At 42.7% G+C, this 27,559-nt stretch overlaps 3 protein-coding genes and 1 long non-coding RNA gene across 6 annotated transcripts; 3 read left to right on the forward strand and 1 right to left on the reverse strand.

Moving 5' to 3' along the window:
* Positions 1-1,235: 1,235 nt before the first annotated feature.
* On the reverse strand, positions 1,236-11,353 carry LOC134476559 (uncharacterized). Of its 3 annotated transcripts, XR_010048344.1 has the most exons (5): positions 11,086-11,352; positions 9,797-9,870; positions 4,498-4,636; positions 3,540-3,693; positions 1,236-3,069 (listed from the first exon to the last, which is right to left on the reverse strand). It is a non-coding gene; the product is annotated as an uncharacterized LOC134476559 (long non-coding RNA). The 3 variants fall into 3 exon arrangements; XR_010048343.1 differs by lacking the exon at positions 9,797-9,870 and having other exon boundaries at positions 3,453-3,693; positions 11,086-11,353; XR_010048342.1 differs by lacking the exon at positions 9,797-9,870 and having other exon boundaries at positions 11,086-11,347.
* On the forward strand, positions 6,735-7,673 carry LOC111755956 (keratin-associated protein 9-4-like). The gene has a single exon (XM_023563924.2). It carries the CDS (start codon positions 6,768-6,770, stop codon positions 7,254-7,256), a length of 489 nt encoding a protein of 162 aa, XP_023419692.1. The 5' UTR covers positions 6,735-6,767; the 3' UTR covers positions 7,257-7,673.
* Positions 11,354-11,623: 270 nt separating the features above from the next.
* On the forward strand, positions 11,624-12,611 carry LOC100734617 (keratin-associated protein 9-9-like). The gene has a single exon (XM_023563923.2). The coding sequence runs from the start codon at positions 11,657-11,659 to the stop codon at positions 12,185-12,187; it is 531 nt and encodes a 176-aa protein (XP_023419691.1). The 5' UTR covers positions 11,624-11,656; the 3' UTR covers positions 12,188-12,611.
* Positions 12,612-19,596: 6,985 nt separating this feature from the next.
* Positions 19,597-20,587, forward strand: LOC111755955 (keratin-associated protein 9-1-like). The gene has a single exon (XM_023563922.2). The coding sequence runs from the start codon at positions 19,634-19,636 to the stop codon at positions 20,162-20,164; it is 531 nt and encodes a 176-aa protein (XP_023419690.1). The 5' UTR covers positions 19,597-19,633; the 3' UTR covers positions 20,165-20,587.
* Positions 20,588-27,559: the final 6,972 nt, after the last annotated feature.

Consider the following 27,559-nt stretch of genomic DNA (forward strand, 5'->3'; position numbering starts at 1 on the left):
TCTAGTGGGACTGTGATTCATGTTTTCTGAAGATTCCTTTGAGAAAGTAATAAACTGTGAAAGTACTAGAAGAAAACTTGGAAATTATTTTCTTACAATATTTGAAGTAGAATAGCTTTTCTCAGACTTAAGTATTAATAACAATAAAGAAAAATATCTAGCTATTTTATAACAGACAAATTCTAAATAGATGATTGTTTTTTTAAAAGGTAAAAAAACCAAAAGGCTAAAAGACTAACTGGAATAAATAATAAATACCTTAACCAAATCCCTCAAAAAGAATCTAATTACTTGTATACATGAATACCTATTACAATCTAGTGAGAAAAGACCAACAACTAATTAGAAAATTGAGTAAGACATCAACTGTCATTTCACTAAAAAACAATATAATGCCTTCTGAACTTCTGAAAGACATTCCATTTCACTCACAATTTTTAAAATGTTGTAATGAGCAATTTATTTATCAGATTATCAACTAAACACCTACCATTTTAATAGGGGCACAGGTCCTACCCTACGTGGTACAACAGGAAATAGTTATTATTTGTAATGACAAATGTATTCTAGCTTTAAAACTTAATGAATTCATAGAATTATAAGAGAATAAACATTTTCATACACAAATGATTGGACTCTAAACTGGAGCAACTTCTGTAGATGGTAATTTAGTATCTTAAACTTAATAGTGTGTTAACAGTATGTTAAATGTGACAGTATCTTAATTTATCAGATTTTTAAATGTACGTGCTCTTGATTAAACAATTTCACTTCAAGAAATATATTCAACAGATGCACATACCCTGTGATATGTGCACTCAAGAATAGTCACTGCGGCATTGCTGATGCGAGCGACAGCTTGTTTTTGAGTTCTGTTGTGGTTATGGAGGATCCTTTGGTGTTGAAGTCATGCTCTCTCGTCTTGTGAACAATGATTATATATCACGGGCAACAGAGCCTCATTTTATCATAAAGGAAAAAGACTCTGAACTATTCTTTCGATTTTTCTGCAATAAGAAAAAGGACAGTAGGTTTTTGAAAAGGAGACTAGGAGATGGAGTGGGAGTGACGGGGGGAGAACAGACATAAACAGAAGTAAGATGTGTCCTGTGTATGTACCAGTCAGCCACAGAGAGTGCCCACACCAGGCACTGCAAACATGTGCTAATAAGGGAAACTGCCTTGGTTAAGAAAAAGCAATGAAGCATGACTTTTCTTTTTTTTTTTTTTTTTTTTTTTTTTTATTTAAGAGGAAAAAGAGAAAAACACAAAACAGAACAAAGCAGTGTAAGGTTACACATAATACATAACTACAAAAAAAAAACATAACAGTAAGAAATCACCTGTTAATAGATTACATAATATCATCTTGGAAATAGTTGCTCAAATCACAGTATCAAAGAATACAAAGTAGACATTCAAACGGAGAGACTGCAAACAGCTGTGTTCAATGATCCAAAAACATTAATATAGTCAGCTATTTAACATCCCTAAACACATGACTTTTCTTTAGATCATTTGTATTCCAATTTCCCACTTAGACCAAAGTATTCAGAAAGGAGGAAAAGAAGAGGTGAAGAAATACGTGGGAACATGTTTGATTATTCTGTTTTTCTAAGATGCAAGGTTAATGGGGGGAAATTTTGAAGACATTTTGAATATTATTCCTGTTATTGATATTTTCTTTGTACCCTGATATATTTTGTAAATATCCTGAATATATGAGAATTATGGGAATTCAATTTATCAGGTGTAAGATAGTATATAAATATTCGTGCATCTACATCAATTATGATCCTATTCAGATTCCCTATACCCTTCTTTACTTTTCTTCTTCAAAATTGTCATTTTTTGAAAAACGTGTGAAGGTCTATGCTATGACTGCAGTTTTAACCTTTCCCCCTGTATTAATAACAGTGTTTTGTACTTAGTTGGAATGTAACCCAAGTGCTCAGAGCAACAAAAGTTTACTTTTTTGGAGACTAATGTATCACCAGGAAGTCACCGTAGAGGTCAAAGCATCTCATGGAGCCCCGGTTCTGTGGTCATTTCATTGGAGTGGGGGGTGCTGTGTGAAGGAAGAGAACATCGCTTAGAGGCTCCGTTTAGTGATTGCAGTGTTTTCCTGCTGCCTGCTTTGTGACCATCCCTTCCAGAGGGACACACATTGAGCAGCCACCCAGCTCTCCTTCGCTCTCCCTGTCTCTGGCTGTGTCAGCTGTACTCCTGGCTTTTTAGACTCGCCACCTTTCATTTCTATGAATCCATCCTGACATATTAGTTTCTTCCACAGAACACATGCCTGTGTCTGACTGTTGTCCCCCACTCACTCTGCCTGCCACGAGTGCACCTCTTAAATGCAAGACATGGTAGGGAAACGGAGTCTCCATCACCTTCCGTGTGCCCCAGAACCCCATGAGCTTGCTAACTGGCCTGTATTTCAAATGCACTGAAAGGCAATGTGTCATTTTGTCTCAGTTGACATGATGGCAACTAGAAGGGCAATCAACTTACAAAAAGAAACCTAATTATTTGGCAATTTTGGATTGGATTCTTCAACACATACAGATACAGTTTGCATTTTTGACAGAAGCTTAATGTCTTTCCAAACAAATAACCAACACCATACAACATAATTAAGGGCCAAAAGGCTTCTGTTGCCAAGGGAATAAGTATTTATTGGGACAGAGTCACTCCATCACACGTGATTCTTGCAAATGCCAAACCCTGCCCAGCAGATGGAAGGTGAGGACTTCGTTCCAGCAAAGCATCTGGCCAGCTGGCTGGGCTCTTCCAGTCTTAGGGTGATCGTTGCTTCCTGTAGCCAAGACCTCACCTTTTCAGTTAATTCTCCAATACCTGGCAGTTATTTGTAGTAAATTCTCTGTTGAAATACTCGGGGAAGTTTCTGTTTCCAGACTGGAAGCTGATTCAGGAAATTCACGGGAGATTAATCATCTGTGTTCACAGCCGAAGAGTGACAGGTCCTCTACTCAGGTGTCCTCTGACCCACGGAGAAATGAGGATGAAAACAGAGAAGACTCCAGAGGCTGCCACTGAGGGAGCTCCCTATGGGCAACAGAGGCAGAAGGTAGAGGATGCAACCTATGAACCCCCAATCCTGGCACAGGTGCCAGACCACCAGCCGTGCTGCCACCCTGCGGGGATCTCATTCCACCAACTTAGATTAAACTACACAGCAGAAGCAGCTCTAACAAAGCAGGTGGCATGGCTGGCATGGTCAGAGAGAAAGACTTTGGAAAACAGCGCCATCCTGGAGGTGAGAAGAATAAAGCAGTACCCGGTCCAGCAGGCAGTCTGTCCCGCTGGTGAGCAAATGGCAAAGTTTAGGCCAAAATGCATGGGATTTCACAAAGACATTGGGGTGGAAGATGGCTCAGTTATAAGGATAAGGAAGTTGACAGGGATTCCCCAGAGCTGATAGAACTCACATTCCCAGAATGAAAAGAACTTCATTATTCCAAGTATGTGAGTTGTAAATACTGCAGGGACTCAAGCACTGCTGGATTCTTAGTTACCAGGACAGTACACCCAGGAGGCAGAGATTCTGGCAGGTGATTGTCACCACAGGACCCTTGGGGTCGCTCTAGTCCTTGAGATCCTTGTAGCTTGCTAAAAGTGTTCTTCGCGTGCTTCAACGGTGCGGGACCAGACATAGGTTTCAGGCATTCCCTTGGAGAGAACAGAAAGTACTGTCCTCTCTGTGGCTCCGGTAGTTTTTTGTTTTGTTTTGTTTTGGTTTTTTGTTTTGTCTTTTTTATTTTTATCAGTACCAGGGATCAAACTCATGACCGCCTGCTTGTAAGGCAGGCGCTTATACCGCTGAGCTAAATCCCCAGCCTCTGCTCCGGTAGTTTTTTAAGGTAGTACTTAACTACCTTAAAACTTTTACCAGGTTCTATTGTCAGAGCTGCAGACTCTAAAACCTGGGATAGCTTTCGTCCCAAGGGCAAAGCCCATGAACTCAGTCTGTGGCTTTATTAAGCCGTGTGAGAAAAAACTTCACAGACAGCTGCATTTGTCACAGGCTTTTTTAAAAAGAGGACAAAACCAAGGAAAATAATACAATAAAACCAATCAAAATAAAGCAGTATTAGTGATGCAGGACTTCAAAACCTTACCAAATCAGTAATCGCTCCCATCATGCCTTTTGTTGTCTTCAAAATAGCTGCAAATAACTTTGGGTGTAGTAAAAATCGAACAGAACAGAACAGGATAGAAACAATAAAAACAAAACAATGAATGCAATAAAGGATTTCAAACAAGCCCATAATAAATCCAAAGTGGCTTCCATAATATGCCATGCTGTCTTTTAAATAGCTGCTCCTGCCATCAAATTTAACATAATCAAATGAAACAAAAGAGAATAAAACCCAACACACAAAACAATGAAAATGATACAGTTTCCAGGCAGGGATTGCTTCCTGGTGAGGCTTTGTTCTCTCCCCCTACAGTCTGTAAATGGCACTGACTCACCGAAAGAGGATGGCTGTCCCCACTTCTACACATGAGGCTGGTTTCCAGGTGGGGGTCACTTCCTGGTAAAGTCTGGGTCTCTCCCCCTCATTCTGCAAAGTTACAGGCTTTTTAGAGAGGGAGATTGTCTTCTGACGGCCTAAAGAGTGAAGTGACAGCCAGACGTTACATCTGAGCAAAGACTTGGAGCATGGTCATACTCCTGAAACCTGAAAACTGTGAGCACGTAATGTGTTTGTCTCAAAACAGATTCTACCAGGAACTCTTAAGAGACTCCAGCCCATGGGTGGTTTGCTTCCCCCAAGGCAATGTTTGTCACCATGCTTCTCTTTGCCTGAGCTGTCACGGTTCACCAAGCCCCCACCTGATTTGAGAGTTTTGTGTTCTTTTTAAAGACTCTTTCAGTCACCACAAATTCTGCAGACCTTGGAGCTGCACCTCCAGCATTTCCCAGATTCTGATACAACTTCATTTATTCCCCTGTTCTGTGAATGTCTGCAGTCAAATTTTAATTCTGTCCACTTCCACCATTACATTTATTGATTATTTCTCAAGGTTCAGGCCACAGATTTCTAATTATATTTTAGCTGCCTTGGAGTTTTTTTTCCCAAGTTCTCTTTCTTCAAAATAAAAACTGTAATGTAACTATGCACGTATATCTTTGGAAATCTTTACTGGTCCTGTGTTAGCCACTTTCCCATCACTGGGACCTGATACTTGACAAGGAAGCTTAGAGAAGAGGTCTTCGTTGGCTCACAGCTTGAGTCCATGGTTGGCTGACTCCAAGGAGGAGGGAATCTGTTTAACTGACATCAGGCAGGAAGCAGGGAGAGAAGGGAGGAGCCCAGGACTCCCAGGTCACCCTCCCAATGACCATGTCCAACCAGTGCTACCTTTCCACATGCAACTTTGAATCCATTGACGAGGATCAGGACCCCCTGATCCAGATCATCTGCCATGCACATGAGATTTGGGGGATGCCATTTAGATCTGAATCACAACCAGCTCTCTGACTTTATTTGCTGGTAACACACCACTGACTATGTGTGAACACCCAGCTACCCAGGGCTCTCAGTGAGCTCCTGTGGGGTATCATAGAGTCCTCCATCAATTTCTTCTTTTTATGACTTCTATTAAACAAATAGACAATTCCATATCTCAGTGCTCTACTAAAATACATTATGAACAAGGTTGTATAATATTTCCAAGAATTTATTTTGTATTCCTTTCCACTGTCCAGCTACATAACAAAGCCCACCTCTTTTCCACTATTGAACCTTAAAAGATCAACCTCAAGTGAGACATTCAGTCTGTTTAAGGTGCACTATTATCTTGAAAATCAAAAATAAAATCTCAAAACCTTGCTTAAGTAACTTGTGTGAATAATTTTGGAAGGCCAAAAGTAAACAAATATCTCCTAAACAGGCAGAAAACATATTCTTAGACAAATAATTGATATTTCCTACTAAACTGAACAAGAAAATTTTATCAAAAGTCAGATATCACACCTGAAAATTGTAATGATTGTACCCATGTCTGTCTGTCTCTTATCTACACTGCACTATTCCTTGCACTATAGTCTTATAATTTATATATTTATCCAGCAGTTATTATTGTTTTCATCGAGAGAAAATCTTATATTAGCTTCTACATCACAAGTACTATCAAAAATCCCCCTAAACTTAGCTTTGTTATGTTCTGCTTTGTTTTGCTACCAGGGATCAAACTCACAACCACACGCTTGTGAAGCAGGCATTTATGCCACTGAGCTAAATCTGCAGCCCTCCACTAAATTTAGTTTTAACCAGTCACGATGACTCAACAACATCTTCTCCACAGAATTTCCCAAAGTCAGTACACTCCAGGATGGTGTGTCAGAAACTGTCCATGGTCCTGACCTCTCACTGAGTGCTGAGGAGAGGTCCTGACCTCTCACAGAGCTCAGAGGTGACCAATGCTGTCCACATTGGTATCAAAATGAAGATTAGTGTTTAACCCAGGCAGAGAATGACTGATTTCTCATTTAGTGATGTAGTTCTGGTGAGTTATTCATAAACAGGAAAGCAAACAAATCAATTACTCAAAGAAAATTTAAAACCATTAAGGAACAACTTCTTCTTTGGAACAATTCCCAATAGGTAGAGAAAATTACAATAAATAATAACAAAGATGAGTTTTAATTGGTCTGAGCTTTGTTGTACTGTGTACAAAAGGCCTGATGGCCTAAGAAAGTCACCTGTGACCAGAACATACCCTGCACACCTGACACCATGACCCACTCCTGCTGCTCCCCTTGCTGCCAGCCCACCTGCTGCAGGACCACCTGCTGCAGGACCACCTGCTGGAAACCAGCCTGCATCACCAGCTGCTGCAGCGCCCCCTGCTGCCAGCCCGGCTGCTGTGGCCAAACCAGCTGTGGCTCCAGCTGCTGCTGCCAGCCCTGCTGCCACCCAACCTGCTGTCAGACCACCTGCTGCACGACCTGCTTCAAGCCCAGCTGTGTCACCACCTGCTGCAGCACCCCTATCTGCCAGCCTAGGTGCTGCGTGTCCAGCTGCTGCCAGCCCACCTGCTGCCAGCCCACCTGCTGTCAGCCCAGCTGCTGTGAGACCAGCTGCTGCCAGCCCATCTGCTGCCAGCCAGCCTGCTCTGGACCTGTGTACTGCACCAGAACCTGCTACTACCCTACTTGTGTCAGCCTGTGCAGTGGCCTCCCTGAGAGCTACGGAACTAGCTGCTTCCAGCCCTGTAGCTGCTGATCAATCTACCACAGCACCACGACCCATCTTGAGCATACTTGCCACATGGTAGCCCCATGGAACTCACTCTCCTAACTCTGCTAATAATCCATGGTCATCCAACAGTTGTGACCTGAAAGCAGATGGGGAGCTGGATCACGATGGACAATCTCAGTCACATTGGGGTTCTCTTCACTCAGCTGCCTGCTCATCAGCATCCTCTCCTGACCTGGATTCATGCCCTCAACTGTGACAAAGTGATTGAGCTAAAGAAATTGAACAAACTCATGACTTTCACCCTAGGTCTTTGTAAAATCAAGTCTTCATAATTTTGTTTCAATGTACTCATCATTTTTGACATTCATGACAACATTGTGTTATTTGCCCTGTGTTCTTTTGTCACTTGTGTTAATAAAGTCCTAGCTGTATGGCATCCTATACTGATTTGCTTTGTTGCAGTGCTTTTCCTTTGGCATATGTGATACCTGCTAAGTCACACAACAGTCCGAAAATTAGGCAGCACCAACAGGAGTCAAGAGACCTGCATGGTACATTAGAACTAACCCTGGGGCCGGGCACTGGGAGCCAGGGCACAGGGAATACACCCATCCTTCACACCCACAGCTCACGCCCTACAGATCCACCTTCCCACACCCACTCCCCACACCGTGGTCCCGATGTCCAAGTCTTAAGAGCAGTGGCTGCTTCTAAGAGCTCTAATAAATGATGGGAAGCTTTCCTCTCAGTCTCTGGAAAACCACCAGTCAATTTCTTTAAAAGTGTTTCATTGCCTCTTGTACTCGAGACACTGTCCCAAGACGCTGATGCCAGAAGCTCCTCTAGGAGACGTTTGCTGATGTCATGGAAAAGGCATTTGTGTACATTCTCTCTCTGCTGTTCATCTTTACAAAGAGTCCTTTGGGTTACCTCCCATCCCAGGAATCACAGACCCAAATTAACTTTACTCTGATGGAGAGAGAGAATTTGTTTACAGAATAACACCCTATACAGGAAACAAAGCAATGACAAAGCCTGGAACTTCGGATCTCAGGGCGCTGGGCATATCAGCCTTTGGTGCTTCCATAATGTCTGCATCACATAAGAGGCAAACCTGATCCCTTCAAAAGACACTAATTATAATGAAAAAATTCACAAACTTGGGAAAGGTTTTTTAAATACACAAAACATAAATTTTTGGTACTTGGAAAAAACAATCCAACAAATCAAATTTTTAGAAAGTATATGACCCCACAAAAAAGTGGAAAATTAAAATTCCAACAAGAAGGAAATTTCTTATTGTGATAAGCATATATCCTGAATACACATATTTAGAATATTTGTCCAACCTGATTAGTACACACAAAATGGCAAATCAAGACCACAGTGGGTCCTTATATCCCATTTCACTAGGTAAATTTATCCTTTTTGTGATATTTGGAAAAATAGAATTATTATATTTACTCAACCAATACACGATATGAGTTAGACATGAACCTTAGTTTGCCTAGTATGTCTGTTTTCTGCACCACTACAACACACACGTTAGACAGATGTCACTTATTGTCTTAGTTACTTTTCTCTTGCTGCTGAAACAAAATATCTGATACCTAAAATTAAGGAAGGAAAGATTTATTTAGCTCATGATTTGTGGATGTTTCAGTCCATAAGCTGGCTCCAAGGCAGGGTGCATGGCACAGGGGCAACTGTTTATGGTGGTAGAAAATAGCAAAAGAGGGCTGCGACCCTCGCTTCCTCCCTTATGTTGTAGATAGGCTAGCCCTTCCCCAGGGCATGTGTAGCACTCACACCATCTCCACATCACTCTATCTCTTGCATGTCCTCAGGATGTTTACAAAGGGAGGACCCTCGTCCCTGCTGAGATACTTAGTGAAGGTCCCACACATTTTGGATCCTTGTTGCCATGCACTATCCAACACCTTAGACATCAAACTTAACAACTGCAGCCAAGTCTCTTTATCTGTGGGTTCAGCATCCACCAATTGAAACAATCCTAGATCAAAGCATTGGGGAAAATGTGTCTATACTAAACACATAGAGACTTTCTTTCACGTTATTATTCCCTCAGCAACAGAGCAGAACAACTATTTACATAGCATTGACTTTCTGATAGATACTGGGGAAGTTGAAAGGCACTCAGTGTTACAGAAATTGCCCAAAATTGGTAAGACCCTGGGTTTGATCTCCAACATCACAAACACAACACATTGCAATCTATTAGATACAAAAAGAAATCCAGAAATGACTTAAAGAATGCACAGGGATGTATACAGCTTATACCATGAAAATACCATGCCAGTTTGTAGAAAGGATCTGAGCATCCAGAAATTTTTAATTCCTAGAGGGTCATGGAATCAAACCCATATAGACACAGGAATAACAGTATTTGTGAAATCAAATGAATGAATGAAACAATGAATAAATTAAACAGTGACTTTTCTCAAGTTATAAAGCAAGACCCCAGGCTTATATTATCATAGAGTAGATTGCAGTATATGTCCCAGGTTGCAAAATGACATAAAGATCAGAACTGAGGTGCGTACTTCTCAGAAAGCCTCAGCTTGCTGCTTGGGTGGGATCTCTGCTTCTCTTCCTGCTTATTTATCCAATTTCCTCTCTGTTCAAACAGAGCAAAGGTTAAATTCTACCGGGTGTGCTTCCATACAGTGATCCAATTTATAAAAACAGCAACTTTTTAAATTTTAATAACATTCAACAACTAAAGAATTGATTATGCTTAAGAACTGTGATCAAGAAAGGATGTGATGTTTACCTTTGGTACCTCTTTTTGGCCCACACATTAAGTTGATCTAGGACATGAAGTGGGCAAGGGAGTTGTTTGTATAAGATCACTGGACTGGCTGCAAAGTTGTCACTAGATAGAGCAGGAAAAGCCTGAAATTTTCCATGGTACCAGGTACCATTTTCCATTGTACCAGGACAATTTGGTGTGCACCCAAAGTGGGGGGCATAAAGTGTCATCCTGAACTCATATTGGATGTAAATCTATTGCAAGGGTACTGAGCACATAAGTGTAATTGTAAGACTTCAGCATTTCTGGGATGTAGTAGGAAATAACAGATACATTATCTTACAATACCTTAGAAGATCTAACAAGAAAGTGAAATCACACACAGCAGAGCAAGCGACTGCAGAGCAAAAGACGTGGATAAAGCAAGCTGGAATGAAGAGATAAGACAAAGACACGCAATTCAGCAGAAATAGTAAGGCATGATGACCACATCAAAAGGAGAAATACCAAAGCTTCATGACTACATGGAAGTTAACCTCTTTAATCTTCAGGGATATTCCAATTAAAACTGTAATGCACTATTCCTAAATAATACAGAGCTGAAATATCTAAAAGCCGAGGTAAAAATCTGAGTTACAAATGAGTTCTAAAGAAATGAGAAAAGTAAGCTGTGTATATTAAGGAAATGATTCTTTTTAAGGTTCAGCACTATACACTAATAATGTTAATGACATAGATAATTTACTATACACAAATTATATCCCAAAAATACATTGCACATAAATGCAGGCTGGTATTGAAAAGAATTTAGAAATACTCATTTAGAGGCACATGACTCACAAATGCCCTAATGATGGAAAAATGACCATTGGCAAAGGAAAACATGAATCCACTGGGATCCATTTGTACAGAGAAGTAAAAAGGGGAGGGAAACGAATGAATAATCACTCTGGAAGCAAAGTCAGCAAGGCTCACAAACGTAATTCAGAGCAAAACAAAATAAAAAAATATGTAACTTCACTTCACAAAAAGTTTAGAAGGTAGCAACACGGGTACATTTCTGGGCAAAATGCTACTTACCTAGACAGGAAGGAAAGGGCAGCCCTGAGAATGAACCCCAGCCTTACATTCCACATTGAAACTGGAAGTCTTGAAATGAAGAATGCTGAAGACAGACATGCCTAATGTCAACTCCAAAGGGCAGCTGCTCCAGAGGACACACTCTGACCCAGGAAGAGTGCAGTCCAAAACACTGCACAAGTCAGGATCATCGCTCTCCACACACTTCCTATGCGAACTGCATCAAAGAAACCACGGAAAGAGCACAGTTCCTGAAATGCACTCTGTCACAGGAGCTATCAGAGAAAACATGACTGGGAGGCCAGGAAGGAAGGTGATAATGGGTTCTAGAAACATTCACCTTGCATTAGGCATGATTAGCTGTTTATGAAGGGCAATAGGGTGAGAACACTTAGTAAAGAGCTTCCTCCATAAGACATTTCCTCATACACTGCAGAAAACAAACAAGGAAAACTCTCCCCATTGGTCCCCATGGTGGGGGGGGTCAATGTATAAAAGACCCCAATGGAAAGAGGTCAGCACATCCTGAGAAAGTCACCTGTGACCAGGACCCGCCGCCACACCTGACACCATGTCCCACTCCTGCTGCTCCCCTTGCTGCCAGCCCACTTGCTGCAGGACCACCTGCTGCAGGACCACCTGCTGGAAACCAGCCTGCATCACCAGCTGCTGCAGCGCCCCCTGCTGCCAGCCCAGCTGCTGTGGTCAAACCAGCTGTGGCTCCAGCTGTTGCCAGCCCCGCTGCCACCCAACCTGCTGTCAGACCACCTGCTGCACGACCTGCTTCAAGCCCAGCTGTGTGACCAGCTGCTGCAGCACCCCTATCTGCCAGCCTAGGTGCTGCGTGTCCAGCTGCTGCCAGCCCACCTGCTGCCAGCCCACCTGCTGTCAGTCCAGCTGCTGCCAGCCAAGCTGCTGCCAGGCCAGCTGCTGCCAGCCCACCTGCTGCCAGACCACCTGCTGCCAGCCCACCTGCTGCCAGCCAGCCTGCTCTGGACCTGTGTACTGCACCAGAACCTGCTACTATCCTACCTGTGTCCGCCTGTGCAGTGGCCTCCCCGAGAGCTACGGATCCGGCTGCTGCCAGCCCTGCAGCTGCTGAACAATCTACCACAGCACCATGACCGGCCTTACACAGAACTCCCAAGTGCCAGCACCATGGAACTCACCTTCCTCTCTCTGTTAATTATACAGTCATCCTACTGCCAGCACCATCTGGCCAGGTCCAGGAAGCTGGACCCCGGGTGCACAATCCCAGCCTCTGTGGGGTTCTTTTCACTCAGCCGGCTGCTCATCAGCCTCCTCTCCTCACCTGGATTCCTGCCTTCAGCTGTGACAAAGTGATTGAGCTAAAGAAGCTGAGGAAACTCATGACTGTCAGACCAGGTCTTTGCAAAGTCAAGCTTTGATAAGTTGGCTTCAATGTACTCAGTATTCTGTGACTTTCATGACAACCTAATGTGCTTTCCCTATTCTGGCTTCTCTTCTCACTTGTCCTAATAAAGTCCTACCTGTACCGCATCCTATATTGTTTGTTTTATTTCAGTGATTTTCATTTCGCATGTGTGATATCCGCTAAGTCACACAACACTCCAAAAATTAGGCAGCACCAACAGGAGTCAAGAGACTTGCATGGTGCACTAGAACTAACCCTGGGGCCGGGCACTGGGAGCCAGGGCACAGGGAATGCACCCATCCTTCACACCCACAGCTCATGTCCGACAGAACCACCTTCCCACACCCACTCCCCACACTGTGATTCTGAATGTGTTAATCCTGTGTTGATGTCCAAGTCTTCCTAAGATTAGTGGCTGCTTTTAAGAGCTCTGTTACATGATGGGAAACTTTGCTCTCAGTCTCTGGAGAACCACCAGTCAATTTCTTTACATTGTTTTCATTGCCTCTTGTACTCTGACACTATCCCAAGTCTCTGATGCCAAAAGTTCCTATAGGAGCGCTTTGCTGATGTCACGGAAAAGGCATTTGTGTACACCCTCTCTCTGCTGCTCATCTTGACAAAGAGCCCTGTCGGTTACTTCCCATCCCGGGAACCACATATCCAAATTAATTTGCCCTGTGATGCAGACAGACAATTTGTTTCAAACGAACACACCAACAAGGGAACAAACAAATGACAAACTCCAGGACTGCAGGTTGCAGGGCACTGGTCACATCAGCCTTTGGTGCTTCCACATTCGCTAGATCATATGAGAGGTAAAATTGCTCCCTGCACTGTAGGGGTGGGTGACTCTGATGAAGGGAGAGAAGGGAAGGCCTACGACGGAGCCTAACAGGGATGTGTGGAAGCACTGGGGAAAGGGGTCCTTACTACCTGGAGGTGGAGCTAGAGTTGGTTTGAGCATGGAGAACAAACCCAGACCTCCTTTGGAAGAGAATAAACAGCAAAAACACTCAAGCACATGGTGATGTCAGGCTGATCCCTTATGAAGGGGAGGAGCAGGGGAATCAGCTGCAGGAGCCAGGCAGCCTCCCGAGGGGGTCTCAGGTATTCCATCATCAGGTGCCCTGTGCAGCCCTTGCTGCGGATGAACGGTAACAGCCCTGTATGGAGGGACAAGCCATCACTCAGGTGCTTGCTGTGTTTTGTTTTGCTTCGCTGTTCTGCTTCTCTTTAGGGAAGCAGAGCAGGCTGCTCATGGACTGAACACTCAGCACTCGCCAGGAGGAGAGGAAAAGAGCACAGCACATCCCACCACGTGCTCGCCAGCTGCAAAACTCACCATTTATTTGGGTGCCTTATTTTGCCTAAACTGACAATGTAGACACTTTGTTGACACCCTTTCCCAAATTACAGCCACATGCTCTTCTTAAGCGATCTTTATTCAAGTAGTAGCAAACACAAACCTAGGAGAAGGTTGGTCTGAGAACACCCTTGAACACAGAGTACAGAAACCGCGCACTTCCATGTTGTTCATGGGTTTTCAAACAAAATGTACTTAGTAGTCTAACCCCAAATTCCGCGATAGCGCAGATGATAGAACTTCAAGAAATGCAAGAGAAGCCATCAGAAAAGCTCTACAGAAAGCCCCATGACGTGGATTCAGGATGGGAAATAACCAGTGGTCTATAACTGTGGCAACATGTTGAAACCAACTCTGGCTTCAACAGCAAAAATGTATCATCATGGGGTTCTGGAGGTCAGAAATTCACCCTGTGTTTTCTGAGTCCAGATAAAGGTGTTCTCAGGCATGAATTCACTGCGCAGCCAACAGGAGAGGGCCATTTCCTTTCCTCCCCTGGCAAAAGCTACTCAGTTTTCGGCTCCTGGCTCTGTTACTCAGACCCCTGTCTACCATCGCATGAACAAATTGACTCTCTCCCTCCTTGCATTCTAAGCACCCATATGGTTCATGGCATGCAGATCATGAAGATTAAACTTTCCTCTTAAATTACTTATCTAAATCACATCTGCAGAGTCGCTTGAGCCATGTGAGGTGAGAGACACGTGGGGGACCAGGACATGCAATTATTTCAGAGATCATCTTTCTGCCCATGAAAAGACTCGGATGTGTCCAGGATTAACACATTCAGAAACCGTGCAGACATTAAGGAGCAAATGGAAAGCAGGCTTAGCTCATCCAAAGTGATCCATTCCCAGACACATGGAGAACCTTCTCAAAGAGTGTAAGTTACAATATTACAGAGGCCAAGCCGGTGGAAGAATGGCTGCATTCTTCATTTGATGATTCAATCTCTTCTACCTTCTCATGACTCTGTTCAGACGGCTACAGTATTTTTCAAGTTCATTGCAAGATCACACCGATGTCCACATACTCGACTGTATCTTGAAGATTTAAAATTTGATATCTGACAAATCTCCTAAGCATGGACTACCCAAAACTGCCTCCAACTGAAGGTCAGCTTTCTACCTCAGGGCCTGTTTCACTCCTTGCAACTCTTCTGCTCCTTAAAATTGCAATGGGATTTAATCCTTTCTTTCATTTTGGGTTTTTTTTTTTATTTTTTTAGTGATGCTGGAGATGGAGCCCAACCTTTATACAAGCAAGGCAAGAGCTCTACCACTAAGGCTTATTTCCACTCCTTCATGTTTTTTAAAAATAGGATGAATCATTAAAGGGAACCAAATGAAACACCTGCCATGAATAAGAGAGGAAAAAAAAGAATGAAATAGAAAGACCTGAGGAAGAAGATATTGACTTGGAATACCCAAACTGAGGACCTTATCATGGAAACCAAAGCTCACGAGAAAATGAAAAACAATGCAAGATATACATAGCAAACTTAGAGGATGCCACTAAAACGTCATTTTGAGGCCCTTCTAAACGATTTAATATTTATACTAGAACAAAATATTAAATTTTGTATAACTGTTAAAAAGCTACAGAATAAAAATGAGTTCAAAAATTAAAGTGAAAGACACATACGAGAATGGAAATTAATGAGCTAGAAGACAAACATGAAATCAAAGTGAACCGTAACGTCAGATATGGGTACCCTGAAAAAATTGTTTAAAAAATAATTTTTAATAATACCTATCAGAAAATTGATAAATTTTAATAATATTGGAAGTTGTACAGCATGTGGCTGTGAGATTTCACAGAATGCTTAATAAATCCAACTGGAAAATATGAAATTGGATCCCTATGGTACATCATGTACAAAAATAAATCTAAGTTAGGTGAGAATTTAAAATGGACCCAGAAACTTAAAGGCTCTTAGAATGTAATGTGGATATACATCTTTTAGACCTGAGAAAGAAAAATCTTAATCACCAAGAAAAAAATCCCTGATTACAGTGAGTAAAAAAGATCACCACCTTGGATCATACTAGCATGCATAATTTATGTTCTTCAAAAGACACTAATTCAAATGAAAAAAATATTCACAAAGATTGTGAAGGATTTTTAAATACACAAAACAATAAATTGTTGCTACGTGGAATAAACAATGCTAAAGATCAAATTTTTAGAAAGTATATGACCCCAACCAAAAACTAGAAAATTAAAATGACAACACCAAAGAAATTTCTTATTGAGATAAGCATATATCATGAACGCACATATTTAGAATATTTGTCCAACCTGATTAGTACACAAGAAAGATTAAATCAAGACGACAATGGGCCTTTACCCCCACTGCATTGGGTAAATTTATCTTTTCTTGACATTGCAAAAATAGAATTGTTATTATTACTAGACCAATACAGGATACAAATTAGTCATGAACCTTAGTCTGCTTCATATGTCTGTTCTCTGCACCACTACAACACACTCTTTAGACAGATGTCACGGATTTTCTTAGTTACTTTTCCTTTGTTGCTGAGACAAAATATCTGACACCCAAAATTAAGGAAGGAAAGATTTATTTAGTTTACAGTGTGTGGAGGTTTCCTCCATACTCAGCTGGCTCCAAGGCAGGGTGCATGGCACAGTGGTAAGTGTTCATGGTGGCAGAAAACAGCAAAACCAACAAGAGCCAAAAAGAGGACTGCAAGCCTGGCTTCCTCCCTTATGTTGCAGACAGGCAAGCCCTCCGCAGGGCATGTGTAGCACGCACACTATCACTATGCTCTCCTCTTGCACAGAATGAGGATGTCTGCAAACTGAGGGCCCTGCACCCTGCCGAGAAACTTAGTGAAGCTCCTACAAATTTTATGAGCTCCTTGTTGTGTGCTATGCAAAACCTTAGACAAAATTTTGCACGTAACACTCAACAAATACAGCTGACTCTCTTTATCTGTGAGTTTAGCATCCTCAAATTCCAAAATCTAGGATCAAAATATTGGGGGAAATGTATCTATCCTGAACATATACAGAATTACTTTCACAGTATTATTCCCTCAACAACACAGCAGAACAACCATTTACATAGCATTGACTTTCTAATAGATACTGGGACAGCTGAAGGGAACTCAGTGTTACACCAATTGCCCAAAATAAGTAAGTCCCCAAATTTGATCACCAACATCAAAAAACAACACAATACAATCTATTAGATCCAATAAGCAATCCACAAATGACTTAAAGAACGCACAGGGATGTGTACAGCTTATGTGAAAATACAATCTCAGTTTGTAGAAAGGATCTGAGCATCAAAAAATTTTTAATTCCTAGAAGGTCATGGAATCAAACCCACATAGACACAAGGGTGACTGTTTGTGAAATCAAATGAAAGAAAGAAAGGATCACAGACCTTGCACCAGCTATAAATCGAGACCCAACTCTTATACTGTCCCAGAGTAGTTTTGAGCTTGTGCCCCAGGTTAAAAAATGACATAAAGCTCAGAACTGAGTTGGGTACTTCTCAGAAAGCCTCAGCTTGCTGCTTGGGTGAAATTTTTGCATCTCTTCGTGTTTATTTATCCAATTTCCTCTCTGTTCAAAAAGAGCAAAGGTTAAATTCTACCAGGTGTGCTTCCATACAGTGATCCAATTTATACAAACAGCAACTTTTAAAAAGTTAACAATATTTAAGAACTAAAGAATTGATTATGCTAAAGAACTGTGATCCAGAACGGATGTGCCCTTTACCCTTGGTGCCTCTTTTCTGTCCACAGAATAAGTTGGCCCGGGACATGTGTTTGGCAAGGGAGCTGTTTGTATCAGATCACTGTACTGGCTCCAAAGCTGTCACAAAGATACGTGGGGAAAAACCTGAAATTTTGGATCATGCCAGGACAATTGCGTATCCACCATAAGAAGGGGCCTAAAGTGTCACCCTGATCTCATATTAGATGCAAACCTATTGCAAGGATACTGAGCACACAAGTGTGATTGTAAGACTGTAGCATTGCTGGGGTGCAACAGGAAATAACAGATATACCATCTTAAAAGAACTATCTCCTTATGTAACAAGAAAGAGAAGGCACTACAGATGCCATGGATAAAACTAAGTGTCTACACTGCATTAAATTTCAGAGATGGAGAGCAAGCAATGGCATAGGAAAAGACATGGATAAAGCAAACTGGAATAAAGGAAAAAGACAAAGACACGCAATTCAGCACAAAAATTGAGGCATGATGACCACAACAACAGGAGAAATCCCAAAACTCTAGTGACTACATGGAAGTTAACCTCTTTAATCTTCAGGGATATTCCAATGAAAACTGTAATGCAGTAGCTGTAAATAAAACAGAGCTAAGATATCTAAAACCCCAGGTGAACATCTCAATCACGGAGGAGTTCTAAAGCAATGAGAACAGCAAGCGGTGTGTATTACGGAGATGATTCTTTTTAAGGTTGAGCACTGTAAACTAATAACGCAATGATAGACATAGCTTGTAACCCAGAAATTGCATTCCAAAACTACATTACACAGAAATGCAGGAAGGTGTTGACAGGGATGTAGAAAAAATGATTGAGAGGAACATGACTCAGAAATGCCCTATGAGGGAAAAATGCCCACCTGCAATGGAAAACATGGCTCTGCTGGGGCCCATTTGTACAGTAGAATAAAAAGAGGAGGGAAACACACGAATAAGCACTCTGTGCAGGGCAGTCAACAGGGCTCACAAACGTAATTCTGAGCAAAAGAATACATAAAATACACAATTTCACTTCAGGTAAAATTTAGAAAGTGGCAAAACATGCATTTCTGCTCAACATGCTAGTTACCTCCAGAGGAGGGAAAGGGCAGCCCTGAGGACAAACCCCAGGGGAAGCTGCCTCCCGGGAGGACATTTAATCAGCTCCCTGCTGTGAATGGTGTCATGCTCTTCCCCTGGCCATTTCTGTTCAGGTACACACTTAAAATTGCATGTCGTTCCCAGACAGTGTACTAGGTTTCATTTCTTTGGACAGAGGTCATTAATGGATAATCACATGGTATAAAACATCCTAATTTTGTGTGTAAAGACATGGACTTCAGGTGCCAGATTTCAGGAGGCTGCTCCTGCAGGCAAACAGGTTTGGTGAGGTTATCCAGGACTTAAACGGATTAATGCTCTGTGGATTCCTGTGCAGTTCCATCCTCTGTCCTCCAGGTTTGCAGCCACATTGCATTAAAAAACAAACATGACACCAGACAAACCACCCATGCGTCCTTGGATGAAAGTGGCGGTAATAACATGAGGGCTGCTGCAGACAGACAGGCCCAAGTCACCCTCAGTGACAGCAGCTCTGGTGGATACACTCGGACCAAGCCACGGAGCAGTCTATCCCGGCGCACAGGTCAGCATCATAGCTCTCCTCACAAACTCCCTGTGCACACAAGATCACAGAAACACACGGAAAAAGCACAGCTCCCGTCACCCACTCTGCCACACGAGCTGTCAGTGAACATATGATGGGGAGGCCAGGAAGGAAGCTGATGATGGTTTCTAGAAGCATTCCCCTGAATCAGGCACAATTAGCTGTTCAAAGCATAAATGGTAACACGGCTAGAACACTTAGTGAAGAGCATCCTCCTAAAGACATTTCCTCATAAACTGCAGAAAACAAACAAGGAAACTCTCCCCATTGGTCCCCGTGGGGGTTCGGGCAATGTATAAAAGACCCCGATGGAAAGAGGTCAGCACATCCAGAGAAAGTCACCTGTGACCAGGACCCGCCCTCCACACCTGACACCATGACCCACTCCTGCTGCTCCCCTTGCTGCCAGCCCACCTGCTGCAGGACCACCTGCTGCAGGACCACCTGCTGGAAACCAGCCTGCATCACCAGCTGCTGCAGCGCCCCCTGCTGCCAGCCCAGCTGCTGTGGCCAAACCAGCTGTGGCTCCAGCTGCTGCCAGCCCTGCTGCCGCCCATCCTGCTGTCAGACAACCTGCTGCACGACCTGCTTCAAGCCCAGCTGTGTGACCAGCTGCTGCAGCACCCCTATCTGCCAGCCTAGGTGCTGCGTGTCCACTTGCTGCCAGCCCAGCTGCTGCCAGCCCAGCTGCTGTCAGTCCAGCTGCTGCCAGCCCAGCTGCTGCCAGCCCAGCTGTTGCCAGCCCAGCTGTTGCCAGCCTACCTGCTGCCAGCCCACCTGCTGCCAGCCGGCCTGCTCTGGACCTGTGTACTGCACCAGAACCTGCTACTATCCTACCTGTGTCCGCCTGTGCAGTGGCCTCCCCGAGAGCTACGGATCCGGCTGCTGCCAGCCCTGCAGCTGCTGAACAATCTACCACAGCACCATGACCGACCTTACACAGACCTCCCAAGTGCCAGCACCATGGAACTCACCCTCCTCTCTCTGCTAATTATACACAGTCATCCTACTGCCAGCACCGTCTGGCCAGTACACAGGAAGCTGGACCGGGGTGGACAATCCCAGCCTCTGTGGGTTCTCTTCACTCAGCCGCTGCTCATCAGCCTCCTCTCCTCACCTGGATTCCTCCCTTCAGCTGTGACAAAGTGATTGAGCTAAAGAAGCTGAGGAAACTCATGACTCTCACACTAGTCTTTGCAAAGTCAAGCTTTGATAAGTTTGCTTCAATGTACTCCGTATTCTGTGACTTTCATGACAACCTAATGTGCTTTCCCCATTCTATCTTCTGTTCTCACTTGTCCTAATAAAGTCCTAGCTGTTCCGCATCCTATATTGTTTGTTTTGGTTCAGTGATTTTAGTTTCACATGTGTGATACGCGCTAAGTCACACAACAGTCTGATAATTAGGCAGCACCAACAGGAGTCAAGAGTCTTGCATGGTGCATTAGACCTAATGCACCCTGGGGCCGGGCACTGGGAGCCAGGGCACAGGGAATGCACCCATCCTTCACACCCACAACTCATCTCCGATAGAACCACCTTCCCACACCCACTCCCCACACTGTGATTCCCATGTCCAAGTCTTCCTAAGATTAGTGGCCGCTTTTAAGTGCTCTGTTAAATCATGGGAAGCTTTGCTCTCAGTCTCGGGCGAACCACCAGTCAATTTCTTTACATTTTTTTCATTGCCTCTTGTACTCCTGACACCATCCCAGGTCTCTGATGCCAGAAGTTCCTCTACCAGCGCTTTGCTGATGTCATGGAAAAGGCATTTGTGTACATCCTCTCTCTGCTGTTCATCTTGACAAAGAGCTGTGTCGGTTACTTCCCATCCCGGGAACCACATATCCAAATTAATTTGCCCTGTGATGCAGAGCGAGAATTTGTTTCAAACTAACACACCATCAAGGGAACAAACAAATGACAAACTCCGGGACTGCAGGTTGCAGGGCACTGGTCACATCAGCCTTTGGTGCTTCCACATTCGCTAGATCACATGAGAGGTAAAATTGCTCCCTGCACTGTAGGGGTGGGTGACTCTGATGAAGGGAGAGAAGGGAAGGCCTAGGACGGAGCCTAACAAGGATGTGTGGGAGCACTGGGGAAAGTGGTCCTTATTACCTGGAGGTGGAGCTAGAGTTGGTTTGAGCATGGAGAAGAAACCCAGACCTCCTGAGGAAGAGAATAAACAGCAAAACACTCAAGCATGTGGTGATGTCAGGCTGATCCCTTATGAGAAGGGGAGGAGGAGGGCAAACAGCTGCAGGAGCCAGGCAGCCTCCTGAGGGGGTCTCAGGTACTCCATCATCAGGTGCCCTGTGCAGCCCTTGCTGGGGATGAACGGTAACAGCCCTGTATAGAGGGACAAGTCATCACTCAGGTGCTTGCTGTGTTTTGTTTTGCTTCGCTGTTCTGCTTCTCTTTAGAGAAGCAGAGCAGGCTGCTCATGTACTGAACACTCAGCTCTCCCCAGGAGGGGAGGAAAAGAGCACAGCACATCCCACCACGTGCTCGCCAGCTGCAAATCTCACCATTTATTTGGGTGCCTTATTTTGCCTAAACTGACAATGTAGACACTTTGTTGACACCCTTTCCCAAATTACAGCCACATGCTCTTCTTAAGCGATCTTTATTCAAGTAGTAGCAAACACAAGCCTAGGGTAAGTTTGCTCTTACAACGCCCTTGAAAACCGAGTACAGAAACCACGCACTTCCATGTTGTTTATGGGTTTTCAAACAAAATGTACTTAGTCGTCTAACCCCAAATTTCGCAATAGCGCTGATGATGGAACTTCAAGACATGCAAAAGAAGCCATCGGAAAAGCTCTACAATAAGTCCCATGACTTGGATTCAGGCTGGGAAAGTAACCAGGGGTCTATAACTGTTGCATCACGTTGGAACCAGCTCTGGCTTCAACAGCAAAAATGTATCATCATGGGGTTCTGCAGTTCAGAAATTCACCCTGTGTTTTCTGGGTCCAGATAAAGTTGTTCTCAGGCATGAATTCACTGCGCAGCCACCAGGAGAGAGGCCATTTCCTTTCCTCCACTGTCAAGAGCTGCTCAGTTTTCGGCTCCTGGCTCTGTTACTCAGACCCCTGTCTACCATCGCATGAACAAATTGACTCTCTCCCTCCTTGCATTCTAAGCACCCATATGGTTCATGGCATGCAGATCATGAAGATTAACCTTTCCTCTTAAATTACTTATCTAAATCACATCTGCAGAGTCGCTTGAGCCATATGAGGTGAGAGACACGTGGGGGACCAGGACATGCAAGTATTTCAGAGATCATCTTTCTGCCCATGGAAAGACTCTGGGATGTGTCCAGGATTAACACATTCAGAAACCGTGCAGACATTAAGGAGCAAATGGAAGGCAGGCTTAGCTCATCCAAAGTGATCCAGTCCCAGACACATGGAGAACCTTCTCAAAGAGTATAAATTACAATATTGCAGAGTCCAAGACTGTGGAAGAATGACTGCATTCTTCATTTGATGATTCAATCTCTTCTACCTTCTCATGACTTTGTTCAGACTGCTATAGTATTTTTCAAGTTCTTTGCAAGATCACACCGACTTCTGCACACTCGACTGTATCTTGAAGATTTAAAATTTGATATCTGACAAATCTCCTAAGCATGGACTACCCAAAACTGCCTCCAACTGAAGGTCAGCTTTCTACCTCAAGGCCTGTTTCTCTCCTTGCATCTCTTCTGCTCCTTGAAATTGAAATGGGATTTAATCCTTTCTTTCATTTTGGGTTTTTTTTTTTATTTTATTTTTTTTAGTGATGCTGGAGATGAAGCCCAGCCTTTATACAAGCAAGGCAAGAGCTTTACCACTGAGCCTTATTCCCACTCCCTCATGTTTTTTAAAAATAGGATGAATCGTTAAAGGGAACCAAATGAAATACCTGCCATGAATAATAGAGGAAATAAAAGAATGAAATAGAAAGATGTGAGGAAGAAGATATTGGCTTGGAATACCCAAACTGAGGACCTTATCATGGAAACCAAAGCTCACGAGAAAATGAAAAATAATGCAAGATATACATTAGCAAACTTAGAGGATGCCACTACAACATCATTTTGAGGCTCTTCTAAACGATTTAATATTTCTACTAGAACAAACTATTAAATTACTAAATTTTGTATAACTGTTAAAAAGCTACAAAATAAAAATAAGTTCAAAAATTAAAGTGAAAGACATATATGAAAATCGAAATTAATGAGCTAGAAGACAAACATGAAATCAAAGTGACCCGTAAAATCAGAAATTGGTACCCTGAAATAAATTGTTTAAAAAATAATTTCTAATAATACCTATCAGAAAATTTATAAATTTCAATAATATTGGAAATCATAAACAATATCGCTGTGAGTTTTCACAGAATGCTTAATAAATCCAACTGGAATATACGAAATTGGATCCCTATGGTACATCATGTATAAAAATAAATCTAAGTTAGGTGAGAATTTAAAATGGACCCAAAACCTTAAAGTCTCTTAGAACGTTATGTAGATGTATATCTTTTAGACCTGAGAAATAAAAATCTTATTCATCAAAAAAAAAGTCCCTGATTACAGTGAGTAAGAAAGATCACCACCATGGATCATAGTAGCATGCATAATTTATGTTCTTCAAAAGACACTAATTCAAATGAAAAGAATATTCACAAAGATTGTGAAGGATTTTTAAATACACAAAACAATAAATTGTTGCTAAGTGGAATAAACAATGCTAAACAACAAATTTTAGAAAGTATATGACGCCAACCAAAAACTGGAAAATTAAAATGACAATAGCAAAAAAAAATCGTACTGAGATAAGCATATATCATGAATGCACATATTTAAAATATTTGTCCAACCTGACTAGTACAAAAGAAAGATTAAATCAAGACCACAATGGGCCTTTACCCCCACTGCATTGGGTAAATTTATCTTTTCTTGACATTGGCAAAATAGAATTGTTATTATTAATAGACCAATAAGGATACAAATTAGACATGAACCTTAGTCTGCTTCATATGTCTGTTCTCTGCACCACTACAACACACTCTACACAGATGTCATGGATTTTCTTAGTTACTTTTCTCTTGTTGCTGAGACAAAATATCTGACACCCAAAATTAAGGAAGGAAAGATTTATTTAGTTCACAGTTTGTGGAGGTTGCATCCATAATCAGCTGGCTCCAAGGCAGGGGGTGTGGCACAGCGGTAAGTGTTCATAGTGGCAGAAAACAGCAAAACCAACAAGAGCCAAAAAGAGGACTGCAAGCCTGGCTTCCTCCCTTATGTTGCAGACAGGCTAGCCCTCTCCCAGGGCATGTGTAGCACGCACACCATCACTATGCTCTCCTCTTGCACGGAATGAGGATGTTTGCAAACTGAGGGCCCTGCACCCTGCTGAGAAACTTAGTGAAGCTCCTACAAATTTTAGGAGCTTCTTGTTGTGTGCTATGCAAAATCTTAGACAAAATTTTGCATATAACACTAAGCAAATACAGCTGACTCTCTTTATCTGTGAGTTCAGCATCCTCAAATTCCAAAATCTAGGATCAAAATATTGGGGGAAATGTATCTATCCTGAACATATACAGAATTACTTTCACAGTATTATTCCCTCAACAACACAGCAGAACAACCATTTACATAGCATTGACTTTCTAATAGATACTGGGACAGCTGAAGGGAACTCAGTGTTACACCAATTGCCCAAAATAAGGGCAATTTGATCTCCAACATCACAATACAATCTATTAGATCCAATAAGCAATCCACAAATGACTTAAAGAACGCACAGGGATGTGTACAGCTTATGTGAAAATACAATCTCAGTTTGTAGAAAGGATCTGAGCATCAAAAAATTTTTAATTCCTAGAAGGTCATGGAATCAAACCCACATAGACACAAGGGTGACTGTTTGTGAAATCAAATGAAAGAAAGAATGAAAGGATCACAGACCTTGCACCAGCTATAAATCGAGACCCAACTCTTATACTATCCCAGAGTAGCTTTGAGCTTGTGCCCCAGGTTACAAAATGACATAAAACTCAGAACTGAGTTGGGTACTTCTCAGAAAGCCTCAGCTTGCTGCTTGGGTGAAATTTTTGCATCTCTTCGTGTTTATTTATCCAATTTCCTCTCTGTTCAAAAAGAGCAAAGGTGAAATTCTACCGGGTGTCCTTCCATACAGTGATCCACTTTATAAAAACAGCAACTTTTTAAAAGTTAACAATATTTAAGAACTAAAGAATTGATTATGCTAAAGAACTGTGATCCAGAACGGATGTGCCATTTACTCTTGGTGCCCCTTTTCTGTCCACAGATTAAGTTGGCCCGGGACATGTGTTCGGCAAGGGAGCTGTTTGTATCACATCACTGTACTGGGTGCAAAGCTGTCACCCAGATACATGGGAAAAAGCTGAAATTTTGAATCATGCCAGGACAATTGGGTATCCACCCAAGGCAGGAGGCCTAAAGTTTCACCCTGATCTCATATTAGATGCAAACCTATTGCAAGGATACTGAGCACATAAGTGTGATAGTAAGACTGTAGCAACCTGGGGTGCAACACGAAATAACAGATACACCATCTTAAAAGAACCGTCTCCTTATGTAACAAGAAAGAGAAAGCACTATACATGCCATGGATAAAACTAAGGGTCTACACTGCATTAAATTTCAGAGATGGAGAGCAAGCAAAGGCATAGGAAAAGACACAGATAAAGCAAACTGGAATAAAGAAAAAGACAAAGACACGCAACTCAGCAGAAAAATTGAGGCATGATGACCACAACAACAGGAGAAATCCCAAAACTCTAGTGACTACATGGAAGTTAACCTCTTTTATCTTCAGGGATATTCCAATGAAAACTGTAATGCACTAGCTGTAAATAAAACAGAGCTAAAATATTTAAAATCCCAGGTGAAAATCTCAATCACGGAGGAGTTCTAAAGCAATGAGAACAGCAAGCGGTGTGTATTACGGAGATGATTCTTTTTAAGGTTGAGCACTATAAACTAATAACATAATGATACACATAGCTTGTAACCCAGAAATTGCATTCCAAAACTACATTACACAGAAATGCAGGCAGGTGTTGACAGGGATGTAGAAAAAATGATTGAGAGGAACATGACTCACAAATGGCCTACGAGGGAAAAATGCCCACCTGCAATGGAAAACCTGGCTACGCTGGGGTCCATTTGTACAGTAGAGTAAAAAGAGGAGGGAAACACACGAATAAGCACTCTGTGCAGGGCAGTGAACAGGGCTCACAAACGTAATTCTGAGCAAAAGAATACAAGAATACACAATTTCACTTCAGGTAAAATTTAGAAGGTGGCAAAACATGCATTTCTGGTTAACATGCTAGTTACCTCGAGAGCAGGGAAAGGGCAGCCCTGAGGACAAACCCCAGGGGAAGCTGCCTCCTGGGAGGACATTTAATCAGCTCCCTACTGTGAATGGTGTCATGCTCTTCTGCTGGCCATTTCTGTTCAGCTACACACTTAAAATTGCATGTCGTTCCCAGAGAGTGTACTAGGGTTCATTTCTTTGGACAGAGGTCATTAATGGATAATCACATGGTATAAAACATCCTAATTTTGTGTGTAAAGACATGGACTTCAGGTGCCAGATTTCAGGAGGCTGCTCCTGCAGGCAAACAGCTTTAGGTGAGGTTATTCAGGACCTAAACGGATTAATGCTCTGTGGATTCCTGTGCACTTCCATCCTCTGTCCTCCAGGTTTGCAGCCACATTGCATTAAAAAACAAACATGACACCAGACAAACCACCCATGCGTCCTTGGATGAAAGTGGCGGTAATAACATGAGGGCTCCTGCAGACAGACAGGCCCAAGTCACCCTCAGTGACAGCAGCTCTGGTGGATACACTCGGACCAAGCCACGGAGCAGTCTATCCCGGCGCACAGGTCAGCATCATAGCTCTCCTCACAAACTCCCTGTGCACACAAGATCACAGAAACCCACGGAAAAAGCACAGCTCCCGTCATCCACTCTGCCACACGAGCTGTCAGCGAACATATGATGGGGAGGCCAGGAAGGAAGCTGATGATGGTTTCTAGAAGCATTCCCCTGAATCAGACACAATTAGCTGTTCAAAGCATAAATGGTAACACGGCTAGAACACTTAGTGAAGAGCTTCCTCCTTAAGACATTTCCTCATAAACTGCAGAAAACAAACAAGGAAACTCTCCCCATTGGTCCCCGTGGGGGTTCGGGCAATGTATAAAAGACCCCGATGGAAAGAGGTCAGCACATCCAGAGAAAG

The sequence above is a fragment of the Cavia porcellus genome, unplaced genomic scaffold (genome assembly GCF_034190915.1).
Source record: "Cavia porcellus strain 051 isolate PalLab524CR breed Dunkin Hartley unplaced genomic scaffold, mCavPor4.1 scaffold_6, whole genome shotgun sequence".
Taxonomy (NCBI): Eukaryota; Metazoa; Chordata; class Mammalia; order Rodentia; family Caviidae; genus Cavia; species Cavia porcellus.

What these genes read in the sequence shown, in the direction of transcription:
- LOC111755956 (XM_023563924.2), top strand. Translation starts at nt 6,768, where the DNA reads ATGACCCACTCCTGCTGCTCCCCTTGCTGCCAGCCCACCTGCTGCAGG.
- LOC100734617 (XM_023563923.2), top strand. Translation starts at nt 11,657, where the DNA reads ATGTCCCACTCCTGCTGCTCCCCTTGCTGCCAGCCCACTTGCTGCAGG.
- LOC111755955 (XM_023563922.2), top strand. Translation starts at nt 19,634, where the DNA reads ATGACCCACTCCTGCTGCTCCCCTTGCTGCCAGCCCACCTGCTGCAGG.